The sequence below is a fragment of the Ochlerotatus camptorhynchus genome, unplaced genomic scaffold, assembly GCF_037179485.1.
Source record: "Ochlerotatus camptorhynchus isolate MF236.1 unplaced genomic scaffold, CSIRO-AGI_Acam_v1.1 ptg000204l, whole genome shotgun sequence".
In the NCBI taxonomy this organism is placed as follows: Eukaryota; Metazoa; Arthropoda; class Insecta; order Diptera; family Culicidae; genus Ochlerotatus; species Ochlerotatus camptorhynchus.
In genome coordinates, this window is record NW_027040694.1 from 1027764 (window position 1) to 1041479 (window position 13716).

Genomic DNA, 13716 nt, shown 5'->3' on the forward strand with positions numbered 1-13716 from the left:
CTTGAAATTATTGGAACTGTCCTTTGATTCTCTGATCTGTCTTGATATTCTCGAAGCTTCCCTAAAGCTCTCAATTCTATTGCAGATAAATTTCCCTGAAGTTCCTGAAATATTTCTGAAGTTTTCATAATTTCTTTGATGGTATCTGTACTTCCCTGAAATTCTCGGAACGTCTTAAAGGTTCTCAATTTTTCTTAATTTACGGTTATAGATATTTAAACTGCTTCAAAAAGTCTGCACTAAAGTCATGGGAACTGCTCTTAAGATCTGAAATTCTCTAGATCTAGCTTTTCTGAGGTGCTTTGAACTTTTTAAAAATTTGCGCAATGCCCCTCAAGGTTATATGTTTCTCAAGTGCGCTCAACACCTGTGATGTGCTCTGAAATTCTAGGAACTTCATAAAAGTTCCTGAAAATTTTCGGATGTTAAAAGAACCGATTTGAGGATCTTAAAGCATCCAGTTAGTTCCCCATAATTTTAGTGTGTTAACTTCCCTTATGTTACCGTAGTTTGTTTATGGAGCTTCTCTGAAATTCTCAGCATTTCCTATCATTCTTCAGAACTTCTTCAAAGTTCCTACAATTGTTATGAAGTTAATGGGACAGCAATGAAGATCTCTAATGTTTCATAAAGTTAATTACGAAATTGAAATAAATCATTTGATGTTTTCCTTAATTCAGGCACTTTGAAAATTTTCAATATCTTGAACTTGTACATGGAATACGAAACTACAAGACATTGAATATTTTTAGATTTTGAACTTACTCAAATTAAGTACGTTTTTTTTAACTTTATTTAAGTGAGAAATTAAATAAGTGCTAAACTTCAACATCCAATGGATTTGGTTATACAGTTGTTTCTTTAAAACTGATTGCCATGTCTTAAAAACGTTTGGGTAAATTACTGTTGTGTTTGATCTTCCAGAAAAAGCATTCTAAAAATAGCTTTCTTATTATAAGCCTTGAATTTATCCGTTAAAGTTCTGAAAAAAAAACCTGGAAAACTCAGGAAATTTTATTTATAAAAATGAGTAGACACCCTGTAGATAGAGAAAGACGATCAAACGTCACGAAGCAAATAATAATCAATCTTGAAATAAATTCACGCTAAAAAAGTTGAAAATAGTGACTGATAGCAAGAAAAGGTGACTTTAGTGACTTGTGTGTGTGTGTGTACAATCTAACCCCCACTGTCCGGCAGTGTTATTATGGAAGAAAACTGCTTTTTATTACCCTTAAATTAAAGCAGGTTTAGTCCGGGAGTTAGACGGTGTTAGCTCTATTGAAAAGGTGACTTTAGTGACTTGACCTTAAAAAAAGAGACTTTTTAGTGACTGGCTTGAAAAAAGTGACCAAGTCACTAAAAAGTGACTCACTACCAGTCCTGTGACTACTTATTAGTACAGTTCTAATACACTAGCGCTAGCTCACAACACAGCGCATGAGAACGACTCATATTTGAGTTTAGCTTACTCATAAATCACGTAAAGTGCAAAAACTCACCGATTAGTAAATGTGCCTCATGTTTTTTCCAGGTTTTCCCTGGTGGAAGGTAACTGTCAAATACGAACAATCGTCACCTACTTCGCACAACTGATTCCAAAATGACAACAAAGCCGTAACCAACGATGGTTTGTTGATATTTGGAACTAAATTCACATATGGAAAATCAATGAGCCCAGTAAATTCATCGTCTCTTTCGTTCTCCAGCTGATTAAATGGATGACGGAGTTTGATGTTACACTCCTTCAACCGTTTAAACAGCGGGAGAACGAAAGAGATGACAAACTCAATGAGCCTTACACATTTACATCTCATTGATGGATTTTCAGTAGGCCGATTTGACTGCACATCTCGCCCCTGGTTTTTCCAAGTTTGTCCAGGATCAAATACCCGAATATGAGAGTTTGGATTCACTCAGTCCATTTGTACTACTCCTTGACTAAGTAAAATGTTCGTCAAATTTCCTCATTTTCCGGCAGATTTTTTAGGTTTTTCACAGAAAACCATGAGTCAAATTTACTCATCGCTGAGCTCATGCACTTTTGGCGATTATGAGTAAACTAAACTCAAATTTGGGTCGTTCTCATTCGCCGTGTAGCACAGCCGTAAACACCCCATCAATTTCCCAAAGTATCGATGGAAAGGAGCATGAAAGCCCACCCAAGCACAACACGCTTGCTGCGATTCGACCACCCTAAAGCTTCTCTATCAAGCATTCCTGAAAACGAAAGCTCCGAAAAAGACAAGTTTACTCTGCTTTATCGACTGTCGCGTGCATGTTTGAACTTGGAAATATTTCGGCACCTCGCTCGGCGTGAAATCTTTCGATCGAGAGCGAGAGAGTAGGTATAAGGATAGCATGGCGCGGTTTTATATGCAAACGCTCCACCATTTCAGGTTTTTAATGATTAGGTATGATTGAACCCGCTTATGGATGGTGTCAAATGGATTTGATTGAGTTTAGTTTGATTCAATCCCAACACTCACCTGAATAGTGTATCAGCACGCCCCGTTTCGGGTAGGCCACTTGTGTTGTCGTTCGCACGTTGATCTTTGGTTGGACGAAACGAGATAAATTGTGAGAAACAAAATGTTCTGTTAAATAAAAGTTTTATCAACTCACCTCCACCCTCTCCCGTACGCTGACCAACACTATTGGTCGTGTACTTTCGGAGCAACTGCTGAACAGGGTCTGATTCGTTTCCAGATCCCTGATTTCAACGTAATCTCTACACGGTTCATCAACTGGAAAATGTCAAAATGGGTCAATCATTAGACTATATTTACACACAAAAAAAGAAGTCCCTCAAGTCTAATACTTACACCGCAGTGCTAAATCTAGGATGGTTAACTTAATTTTCTGATGCCGCTGGGCATACAGCGTCCACCGGCAGACACTGTCGCCGATGTAGTACTTGGGATAGCCGGGCGTCATCAGGAAGCCCTGGCGCAAGGGGTGCTTTAGAAGCGTTCGCTGAATACTGGAAGGGAGAAAATAAGTTTACGGTTTAGTCGATGGACATGTAATTTGTATTCGATATCAGATCGAATAATTGCATTATTTGAAAAAGATTCAGGTTGGTTTACTAAATGGTTTAAGTAAGTGAAACTTTCAACAATAATCCTAAGATGCAACGTTCGAAAATCGATCTGTTTAAAAATGGCAGTTAATTTCTGCGTTGAATACCCAACAAACAATTGCCTATTGAAGAAACGACTTCTTGACGATTTTATTCTACTTCATGCTTAATAATACTTGTATTATTTTTAATTAAAGCTTGTGTTCAGGCTCTGTTCACACAAATCTGGAGAATTTATTCAACCACAACATCGAAATATTTGGTGTTGAATAAGGTATGTCTAGAAAGCTTTTATTCGACTTACAAAAGTTGTAACAGAAGCTCTTCGATCAAATTTTTGATTATTCAGCGTTTATTAGACATCTGTACTTCCTTTAAACAGCGATGGTATAAAGGTGTATATTTATAGACGCTTGATTCTCATGTGAAACAATGTTTAATTATTACATCATTATACATTTATTATTAAACGATTATTCAACTACGGGATAGTTAATCCGAAAATAAGAACGGCACGAGCAGGGGGTTGTTCTCTCGTTAGTGATTGTTGTGTCACATTATTTCTGCCGAATTTATCACCACATACATACATACACACACATGTCGTTAAATGGGATTCGGTTCGACCATGACCTTCCGATCACCAGCCGCTTGCCTTGCCATCTGAGCTATCCTAGAATACATCATAAGAGCAGCTAAATAAGCAATAAAAGCTTGAATCTGAAAACCTATCAGCACTTCCAGCCGTAACTCTAGCTAATTCAAGGAGATGTGAGAATGATTAATTCATTCATAGTTGTTTAACATTAGACCAACGTTACCTCTCCATCTCTCTAATTTCGATGGAAAGGATGTTATTCTTTTCTATAAGTCTATGAATTGGTTGTAGTGAGTGATACGATTTATGATTACGATTTAAATTAATTAGGAGTAGAACATAAATAAAAAAAAGGGTTGAGGCTGGGATTGAACTCGCGACCTTCTACTTGGAAAGCGGAAACGGTAACCACTATGCTACAAGTTTCGTTAGTCTGAAGCACTGTTGTGGAATAATGAATGAATACGCCGTTTGTAAAGCATGCAATTAAAACATGGACACATAGTGGTATAAGAGCTATTATGCTGACTGTATTCACCTTTATTCAGCAATATTGTAAAGCAATGCAATGAAATCTAATAATGGAGCTAGAAAACATTTATAAGACGTCTAATAAAGCATTTTATTAAAGCAATTGAAAACAGTCGAATTAAAGCGACAATGTATGTGAAAATTACACTTATTGAGTTTGTTATTAGATCAAATTTCTGGTTCTGACAGTCAACGTTTATAAAGCTTTTAATAAGTAAATTAATCATATCAGAGCAAACGGCGGAATAAAGGCGCATCTATCGATCTCAATGAGCTTTTTTCAGCACATAATTCTACAACTTGTTTTATTCAGCATTGTACACTGTTATACAGCATTTATTCAATGTGTATGCTTATTTGTGACTGTGAATTGTTTGTTGGGACACCACCGGTGCCGGCTGGCAACTTCTTTACATGGTCGTGGGGATGCAAAGAGAAAGTCGACGAAGATAATCTGTCAAGGTTACTTAGGTCCTAATACAATTCAATTCCGAATTCAGCTTGGGTTCTTTTAATATAAAAAAGTAGAAGGGTCTGTACCTAGGGGCACGAACGGAAGCTTGACGTAGGACCGCTAGTGGATGGAACAAATGTGAAGAACATTTAGTTCTTGTAATTGATCGATCATCTATTATCTTAACTCTATCCGTTTTTGAATTGTAGGCGTACCAAATTTGTAGTATTTTTTTTTCAAAGAGAATCGATCAAAATCACTTGCACTCCTGCTCCCAAGTTTGGTTACAAGATTACAACTCTGGAGAGCATTTTGTGTGGTCGTTGGGGCGGTGTGGTTCTGAATATGGACAAACAGGCACAGATAAATTCTATTCCAACTCTTTACTGTAATAAGCGAGGATCGTGCACTACCAGGTATGAGTGCGTGATATTTAAAAAAGATCGTAGTAATTTAAATACTTTGAGGACAGTAATAAATTTATTTTGAATGCTTTTAAGGGTATTGGAAGTAATCATTAATAATTAACGATAATTAACGATAATTTATGTCATAATTAACGATAATTTATGTAATGGCAAATAATTTAAATGTATTTAAAATAATTTAAGCATCAAATTTATTCAATATTTAAAGTATTTAATGAAATTTAGAGAGTATTTAAAGTAATGAAAGCAGTAATGACAAGATTTTAAATATTTGGTCAACAGACTGCGTTGTTTTGAAAGACTAGTGCGTGCGAGGGGGCGACTCTATCTACGATGCAAGAAAAAATGTGTTTTGCTTTGGTTAGCTGCCGAAGATTGACGACGATTCTGAAGATTTCCTGCAAAAAGATGATGCGCGATGCAAATAAATGCGAGAAATGAAAGAAGATCTTTCGAAGATTGATTCGCTAGTGTGAGATTTGTTAAGCATCTAGAATTCATATTTAGATGTGTCGTTCCCCCTGGAGTGCGTGCCCCTCGGTAATAAGCTTGTTGGCCCTGGAAAGGCCAGTTTGGTAATAGAGGTAACTCTAAGACTAAAAGGTCCCGAAATAACGTGCTCAACTTTTTGGCTCAGCTCTGGTACTCTCTTCGGTCCCAAGCTAATCGATTCACCACTCGAAACATAGGAAAAACCAATAACCCCTCATTTTATCTGTCAGACTTTCATAGCGAATCAAAACAAACATTGCGTAGAACTAGAATTTCGACTAGAATGGGGTACGTTAATCGTTTGCTTGGGACCAATAGGCTAGTCAAGTAGTGAGCCAATTTAAAATCGTTAGTTTCGTATTGATTGTTGGTTTGGTTGCCAAAGTTGGTGATGATTTAACCTCCAAAACCGTACAGAGTGCGTCTCTGTCGCTTCAAAGCCTAGATGGCATCCGCTGCACATCTCGTACTTTAAGTTTAAAAAATCATTGGCGTTGATTCAAATGTTAAGCTTTACCTACTCTTTGCATAAGTATAGTAATAGTCTTACAGAGGAGTAGGCCTACTTCCTGGTACTTCTAGTTTCTGCCAAAATAAAATTATTGATATTTCCATGATATCGGTGAAAACCTCCTACTGATGTATGAAATAATGATGTAATAGCAAAAAGCAGACACAATATTACATCTAGCAAAATTATGGAAACTGTTAAGAAGTTCTATTTATCTCAGAAAAACCACAGAGAACAGACGTCCAACTTAGCCAAAAAGTTGAGCTCATTTCTTCGGGACCTTCTGGTCTTACAGTTACCTCTATGGCGCTAGCATCTCCTGATTTCCTCTATAAATGTTCCACTTTTGACCAATTTGGCGCTACTATCGATAAATTTTCGTTTGAAAATTACCACTCGGCGCCATGCTTGGCATAACAGTTGTGCACACCAACTGCTCATTTATTAATAATTTTTCACTCCGTTGTTGAAATTTGTTTTTCTTTAAAGTAATTGATAGATTAGGAGCATATTTTTGCGCTTAAGGAGAAAGTGACCTAGTGAGTGGTGGGCGTTGGCCAGATTTGGATTTTTCAGATATTATCCTAAATAGGACCTAGATTATTTAATACTCAAGTAACCTCAAGTCCGTGTTCTGTCACAATGTTTCATTGTGATTAATCAACACTCAAAGGGGTAAAATATCAAATTTGGGGTGAATTTAAAAGAAAGGGACCTTGGAGTGTAGAGCGCACTGCCCACTGGACGATTCTGAAGCCTGGCCAAGTGAGTGGGGTATGGGTTTATTTGATTGAACGTCATTTTCAATTTATATATTGATACATTCAAACCATTGGCATTTGGTATTTGAGATAAGACAGAGATAGGATGAGGAAGGGTCCTCTTAGGGGGAGCGTAACCCATGTTATGGTTTCCATTTATTAAATAGTTCAGATAGGCTATAAATGACAGGTTCATAGTGAGAGAATGTACCATATGGTGCAAAATCAGATTCACACCGTCAGGCCCTGCCAAGAATAAAAGGATTGACGATGATTTAAAGTTTATTTTTGTAATTATAAGATAAATTTAGTTTACCTCAATTGAAACATTGAGTTGTATAAACTTATTATTATTATTATTTAGCTTTATTTAGGAGGCTTTCAGCCTTAGGCTGGTTCGCCTCCAATTGTATAAACTTGACGATTTATACATTTAACATAGTAGTAGTTACAGTTGTGGAAGATAGAGTTGGTAAGGTCACGACAACAGTGTCGCATGATCTAACAACCACTGCCAACAACTAATGTTGGAGGGGTCGGCAGGGCTGATTACGGATCAAAACTAACATAACTCTAACACTAAAATGATCCCGAAATAAACGCTCATCCATTGCACTGTAAGTCATAAAGTAATTTTATTTATTTTCGGTGGACGTTGGCCAAAATTGGATTTTTTATATATAATCCTAAAAGGGACCTAGATTATTTAATAGTCTAATAACCTCAAGCCCGCGCTTGGTCACAATTTGTATTGTGATTAATCAACACTCAATGGGTAAAGTATGAAATTTGAGATGAACTTAGGGAGTGTAGAGTGCACTGCCCACCGGTTGATGCTGAAGTCTGGCCAAGTAAGTGGGTTAGGGTCTAATGATTTCTAAATGGACAGTACAGTGCAGGTGGATATTTTATTTTATACTATCTATATTATAATCTTTGAATCAGCTTTAGGTTTATGGGTTAACAGAGGCAGAACGCGGAGGGACCGCCTAGGGAAAGCATAATGTTCACACTTGAAGGGTTCAGAGCGGCTGAGCTGTTCGGTGGTAGTTTGACCTTCATTTCAAAACCAATTTGGCTCTAGAACAATTTTAAAGTTGTTCTGCATTGTTCACATGTTGCAATTATTGAAAAAAGCTTTAAAGTAGCTTAATACAATTAAATGGAAATGCCAAAATTTTACCGAGTAGTTCAGCTGTTCTGAATTCGGAAGAGTTTGTTGAGATCGGGTATAGTTTCTGAGTATGTTGTTTGTGGATTCCCATTTTGAATTAACCCAGATTAGCACAGAGCAATTTGTATTTATATTTGTATTTATTTAGTGATACGTTAGCCTTTAGTTGACACTTTTTACCAGGTCAAGGAAGAATACATTTTTTGAAAGAAACTCACTTTACGGAAAACTAAAAAAAAAGCTACAAATCGTCACAAATGTAATTGAAATTGAAGTTAATGTAGTGCTATAACCTATGGTTGAACGCCAATGCTATACCTATGTTAACCTCTACCAGGTGGGTTAAGACATCGCTTAAATAGGACTAAAGTTGGTTGTTGTTTGGCTGCAAGTGGCAAATCGTTCCAGGTGAGCGTCCCTGACACTAGCAAACTCCTTCGAGCCGATGTGGTGTGTCTAGGAACGATGAAGCATCGAGATCGGTCGTGCAATCCGCGTTGCAGATAATCCGGAAGTGCCTCAAGATACCCCTGTCTTATGAAGCAACATATTCGATTGTGGTAGTTCTTTGAGAGGTCGTGCCCTAAAATGGTATTACGTACAGCAGCAGTGCTTTCTCGATGTCTGATGTTGTACACGAAGCGTACCGAGGCCTTGAAGCATCGGTTTAATTGTTCTTTGAAGGCTACATAGAGTCCATTATAGTAGACTACATCGCAGTACGTAAAGAACGGTATGATAACTGACTGCACCAGCTTCTTGCGTGTTTGTGTAGAAAGTACCAGGGCGAATCACCTGAATGTTCTTAACGTTCCAAACACTTTTGATATTACATCGTTGATCTGCGCATACCAGCTCAATTTTTTGTCCATTCGGAGTCGAAGGTTGACGACAGTATCTGGGAGAACAATCGGTTCTCAGCAGAACACAATTTAGCAAGGCGCAGTAATCGTGCCATCTTTCGAGAAAACTATGGCTTGAGACTTTTTCGGATTAGGGTAGAGAACGTTAGCCTTAGCTAAATGCTCGATTGCTGCTCGATCCTGATTGATAGTTGCAATCCGTCTTCTGATATCATATGTATGCCCGGAAATGTAGATTTGAAGATCATCGGTGTACAGTTGGTATTCACACTTCAACTGTGACGGGAGGCTGTTTATATATAAGCTGAATAATAGTGCACTGAGGCAGGATCCTTGCGGGGTGCCATCGGGTACCAGGCGCTCAGCAGATGTCTGGTTTCCAATTTGTACAGCTTGACTACGATTGCTAAGAAAAGCTGCTTCCCCTGCTTCATCTGAGAAATTAAATTCCATTCCGCCAGCAATTTATGTCTCAGCCGTTGATGGTCTACGCTGTTGAAAGCTAACGAAAAATCAACTAGGACCATAACGGTGCAGTGGTTTTGGTCTAGGTTGCTATATATGTCATGTGTCACTTTAGTAAGGGCGGTTGTGGGGCTATAACCTTTTCTATATCCAGATTGATGTTTTGCCAGTAGTGACATATATGGGTTGTCTAGGTGCTCCGTGATCTGACCGAGTAGAATCTTCTCTAACGCTTTAGACACTGCCGGAAGGACACTTATTGGTCTGAAGTCTTTCGGTTGACCCGGGTTAGCAATTTTCGGAATCGGTGCTACTAGTGCTTTTTTTCAGATTGAATTGTAGATCCTAGCGTCAATGATAGAGTTGTACAGATGCACAAGCAGCGGCAATAGTTTTATTGCTAGGGAATTTTCTTTTGGGATCGTCTTTTCTTCATAAAATTCCCATTATTCATACTATATTAATCATCATCAGTCTTAGGAAATGTTATATGTTTAAGTCCAGTTCTAGATTAGTTTGTTATTAATATCTTTTGCATTGTAGCTCGCTAGAGGTTACCAAATATGGGTTCTCTTTTTCATCCACAATAGTTTGGTGGGAGGGGGCGATCTGAGAGCTGAATAGAGGCAAATAAAATAGGGAACACTACATCATGACCCAAACGACTAACCAACGCATGTGGCTCACACTTAAATTGTTCTATTTCTTTTTTCCTCTCATGTACCAATATTATCTGCCTGAGAACAAATGGGAACACGGCCAGATGTTCAATAGAAGGAAAAATAGCAAGAAAAGAAAACAATACATGCATCGGAAAGAGTAAGCAGTCAGAAAGGATCACGTCGGTTGGAGACAGCCAATTTATACTGGACGGAACTGGTAAGTAGGAAAATAATTGTAAAAGGTGTGTGTTTGCATGATTTACCTATTTTAGCCAATAAGCTACATGAGAACCTCACTTCCTTCAATTACTACTCCATCGCAGCACACACCTAGTAACGATCACTAACCTTCATATAGTTTCAGCATTATCGATATTATAATCAAAAGGTGAGTTGTAAAGTATTATTACCATGCATAGAGATAAGTTAATGTACCAGAACCCGGACGGACACGAGCCTACCCAGGGAAGGACCCGGATACGACCACCCATGTGTGTCTATCTCTGAAACATCACTTTAGATTGGAAAAAGCTCTCTTCGTTTTGTGTGAAATAAAAAAAAGGAAAACACCAACGATGCCGCAGAGAAAAAAAAATTATTGAAGGTCACTTTTACCTTAAGATAATACCGTTAAGTACCATAACTTCACGCGCCTAAGTCCCGAATTCCACGCAGTTTTGAAGAATCTCAATATAATGTGTATTGTGGATATTTGAAATTGAGCTGAAGATGTAGATAGGTATTGTTGACTAGTGCATAGAAAAATTATAAATTTACACATCACAAAACATTAGCCAAATTGAGTGAAGACGGCTGAAAGTCTCACCAATAAAGAAAACCACCTAACCACCAAGAGTGGAGATAGGCGCCACGCGAAATCATGCCACTTTACGGTACTAACATGTGGATTTGCATTTTGCAGACCAGATAATGAATCGTTGCCTATATTTTCGGATATCTTGACTTAATCTTCCACCGGGTAAAGAAATGATCTGTGATATAGTTAGTAACCAGAAACCTGTTCAGTTTTATTACCTCCTTTATTGATTACAAAATCAACGCAGCTTTCGCGGAAAGTAGAGAAAGAAGTAACGGAGTTTTTTTTTTGTTCAGTAAACCCAGTACCTTCCTCCAGGGGAAGCATGCTGTAGCAAACTGTTTGTGTATGTGTTTCGTTTTGGACTACAGCAGATTTGAATTGAGGGATTACATTAACCAAATATTGAATAGTTAAAACACTGCGTTCCCGGGTCGTCGCTGCTCCGGAAGAGATTATCCCGAACAGGATAAGGAGTGCCTAAATACCAATTCGAAATATTACTAAAACCGTAAGCCGTTCAATACCACGGTTTGAGGCGGAACAATCCATCCCGGAGCAACGACAACCGAAAAAGAAATTCTTAGTCTGTTTCCCCTTATATCTGTGTAGTGAGCAGTCTGTTGTAAATAGGTAGAGCACATATACGGGGCAGGTTTCAATTTAGAAATTAATAGAAAAAAAAAAGAATTAAACAATACAAAACCTAGGATGCTAACCGGACAGGTCGCCGGCCAATTTCCTCCGGTGCGATGGCATTCCCGCTGCCAGACTCTAGCTCGCATCGTTGCTCAACGAGGTGAATCTGTTTCCTACCTGGAGTGGTTGAGCCGACGGAAGATCCGACGCCCGAACGCGTCCACCGTGTTTCACCTCTTCGAATGTGGAATCTTTTTTACCCCGTGCTCCGTCCGCCGGTTGTTCCGCACCAAGGGTAGGGAAAAAATCTTCGTTCTTCAGATCCGGTGCGACTCCCTTCTTTCCCTTCAGGCGCAAATTTTTCATCGCTGGCGCTACGTACACAGTGGAAGCAGCTCGTTGCTGTTGTTGTTGTTGTTGTTGCTGCTGCTGCTGCTGTTGTTTTTCAGCCGAATCGGACGAGTCCACATTTCTCCATGCTCCTGACTTGCTATTTCCACTGCCGGCTTCGCCTCCTTCACCATCGTTTTCTCCCATCGAACCACCACCCTCTTCACCAACATAGTTACCGCCTTCCTGTTCCGAGATGGTCAACTGGGTCAACTTTAGGCCGCTGTAATCTTTGCGTTCCTCCTCGAATTCTTTCCACTCTTCTTCTGCTTGCTCGGGTTTCTTTTGTTCATTTCCTTCGGGATTGGTCGGGGTCACCTTCCGGATTTTCGACTCTGCTGTTTTCTTCGCAGCGGCGTCCTCAAACGACTTGGCCACTTCTTCCGGGGTGGCAAATTTCTTCGTAGTTTTCGACTTTTTGCGGTCTTTTTTCGCGAAAAAATCGTCCAAATCGGCCATTGCAGCGAACAACGTGGTATAATGCCAGCAGCAGTAGTAATCTCCTCCTCTTGCACTGTCGCACTCCCGAGTTCGATTGGATTTTATTTTTTTCTGCGCTTTGACGTCTGACAGTGACGTTTATCGTTTCACGCTCGACACGAACAGCGCAGACGCGAGGGTAAAAACTAGCCGAGAAAATCGTCAGGCGTTACGCGACCAATGTTGCCAGAATTTTGGCACATCAAGGAAAATTTGCTTCGGCATCGTCCAAAATTTAGTCGGATTTCACTGAAATTGGGTTCTTTAAAGATATTGAGGTAAATGCATATTCATAATTTGCATTAAAAATTGAACTGAAATCCAAAAGTTCATCAATTTTGGTACACTATTTAAAAAAAATGCGATTACATTAGCAAAAATCACCAGCCTAGCGACCCTTCGGTGGGAATTTGTATGGGAGCGAGCGGTCAGTTTGTTAGTTTATAGCGAATTCGTTTATTATCGGGGTTGGAACCAGTTCCAACCCACACAGCAAAAAAAGTTGTTGAATATTACATCGAAACTGATGCAACCAGGTCAATCCATCGGTTGTGTAATATCACATTGTACGATGTACATCGATTTTGCGAACAAAATTACATCCATTGATGTAATATTGTATCTACTTTTTGCTATTACATCATTATTTCATACATCAGCTTGAATTACGTTGATCGATATTACATTTTTTTTTGCTGTGCAGTGCGAAACCGAACTTTTTGTCAGTGTGAACCTCAACCTGAGCTGGGTTTTAAAAACAAACGATCGAACTGACGTTTGTCAGAAAACAAGCAGGCCCAATCTTGATACCCGATCCAGGTTGGAACTGAATAATAAACGAATTTATGGGGCGACCCCGGCGTAGTGGTTAGCATCCATACCTCTCACGCCAAAGTCACGAGTTCAAATCTCACCTCCGGACAAGTCACGAATGACCCAAGAGCGTTAAAGTGACTATAATAATAAAAAAAAAAAAAAAAAAAAAAAAAAAAAAAAATAAACGAATTCGCTATTAGTGTCAAACAGTGAAGTTATAATCTTTCTTTAAATCTTGATTTAAAACTCTACATGAATGTATATGGGTTTGAAATAAACATCGTTGTGCTCAGAAAACGAAGCTCTTTCAGATGATGTATGAATACCGATACATTTTTAAAAAGGTAAAGAACCTAATGCGCTAAAACACTTGCTGCTTATACTGCCGATACTCGCATAATTGTCCCATCTTTGCTTGATTACCTATTCATATAGGACAGTTATGCTTTAAAGAACAGCATAGGCTGAGAAAAAAAAGTCATTTTTTATCGAGTTTTTTATCCATTCTGCTCGAAAATGAGGACAATTCTCGTGTCACTTTTCAAATAGACCA

General features: G+C 38.7%; 3 protein-coding genes across 3 annotated transcripts in view; 1 reads left to right on the forward strand and 2 right to left on the reverse strand.

Annotated features, from left to right (window-relative positions):
- Ns4 (Nucleostemin 4) overlaps positions 1-13716 on the forward strand; it is a 515404-nt gene that overhangs the window by 107129 nt on the left and 394559 nt on the right. The window lies entirely within an intron of this gene.
- The window catches only part of LOC135702991 (uncharacterized), a 368382-nt gene that overhangs the window by 51881 nt on the left and 302785 nt on the right, over positions 1-13716 (reverse strand). The window contains exons 7-9 of the mRNA XM_065224074.1: positions 2826-2983; positions 2626-2747; positions 2490-2553 (exon numbers count right to left, since the gene is read on the reverse strand). Coding sequence (XP_065080146.1) covers positions 2490-2553; positions 2626-2747; positions 2826-2983 — 344 coding nt within the window. The remainder of the gene's footprint in view (positions 1-2489; positions 2554-2625; positions 2748-2825; positions 2984-13716) is intronic.
- LOC135702973 (protein CDV3 homolog) lies at positions 11043-12418 on the reverse strand. Its single transcript, XM_065224050.1, has one exon. The coding sequence runs from the start codon at positions 12324-12326 to the stop codon at positions 11613-11615; it is 714 nt and encodes a 237-aa protein (XP_065080122.1). The 5' UTR covers positions 12327-12418; the 3' UTR covers positions 11043-11612.

What these genes read in the sequence shown, in the direction of transcription:
- LOC135702973 (XM_065224050.1), bottom strand. Translation starts at nt 12,326, where the DNA reads ATGGCCGATTTGGACGATTTTTTCGCGAAAAAAGACCGCAAAAAGTCG.